At 35.5% G+C, this 321-nt stretch overlaps 1 protein-coding gene across 1 annotated transcript in view; it reads right to left on the reverse strand.

Moving 5' to 3' along the window:
- LOC119590992 overlaps positions 1-313 on the reverse strand; it is a gene marked incomplete at its 3' end in the record, with an annotated part of 9,349 nt that extends 9,036 nt beyond the window's left edge. Inside the window, 1 exon segment of the mRNA XM_037939725.1 lies at positions 183-313. Within this exon segment, the coding sequence (XP_037795653.1) occupies positions 183-205 (23 nt within the window).
- Between the last annotated feature and the right edge of the window lie 8 nt (positions 314-321).

The raw sequence follows: 321 nt of genomic DNA on the forward strand, positions 1-321 counted from the left end.
AAAACACGTCTACCTAAACCATACTCGTAAACATCACATACACTGTTTGTTTGTTAATAATATTTATCACACGAATTATCCTTTTCTTGCCACGGAAGTCCAACGAGACACGATTGGAATAAAAACCAAACCATTACCACTGACTTACAGTAACTTATCATCACACAACATTACCCACATACACAATAGAGTTTTTGCATGTCATATCCTGAACCTCTATCTTGAATGAATGAAAATCTGTTGTCTATTTTTTTACGGAGGCTGTGTATATGTATGTAAACAACACACGGGCAAATGAGAGACTGAAGTGACAATGAATCA

The sequence above is a fragment of the Penaeus monodon genome, chromosome 28 (genome assembly GCF_015228065.2).
Source record: "Penaeus monodon isolate SGIC_2016 chromosome 28, NSTDA_Pmon_1, whole genome shotgun sequence".
Lineage (NCBI taxonomy): Eukaryota > Metazoa > Arthropoda > Malacostraca > Decapoda > Penaeidae > Penaeus > Penaeus monodon.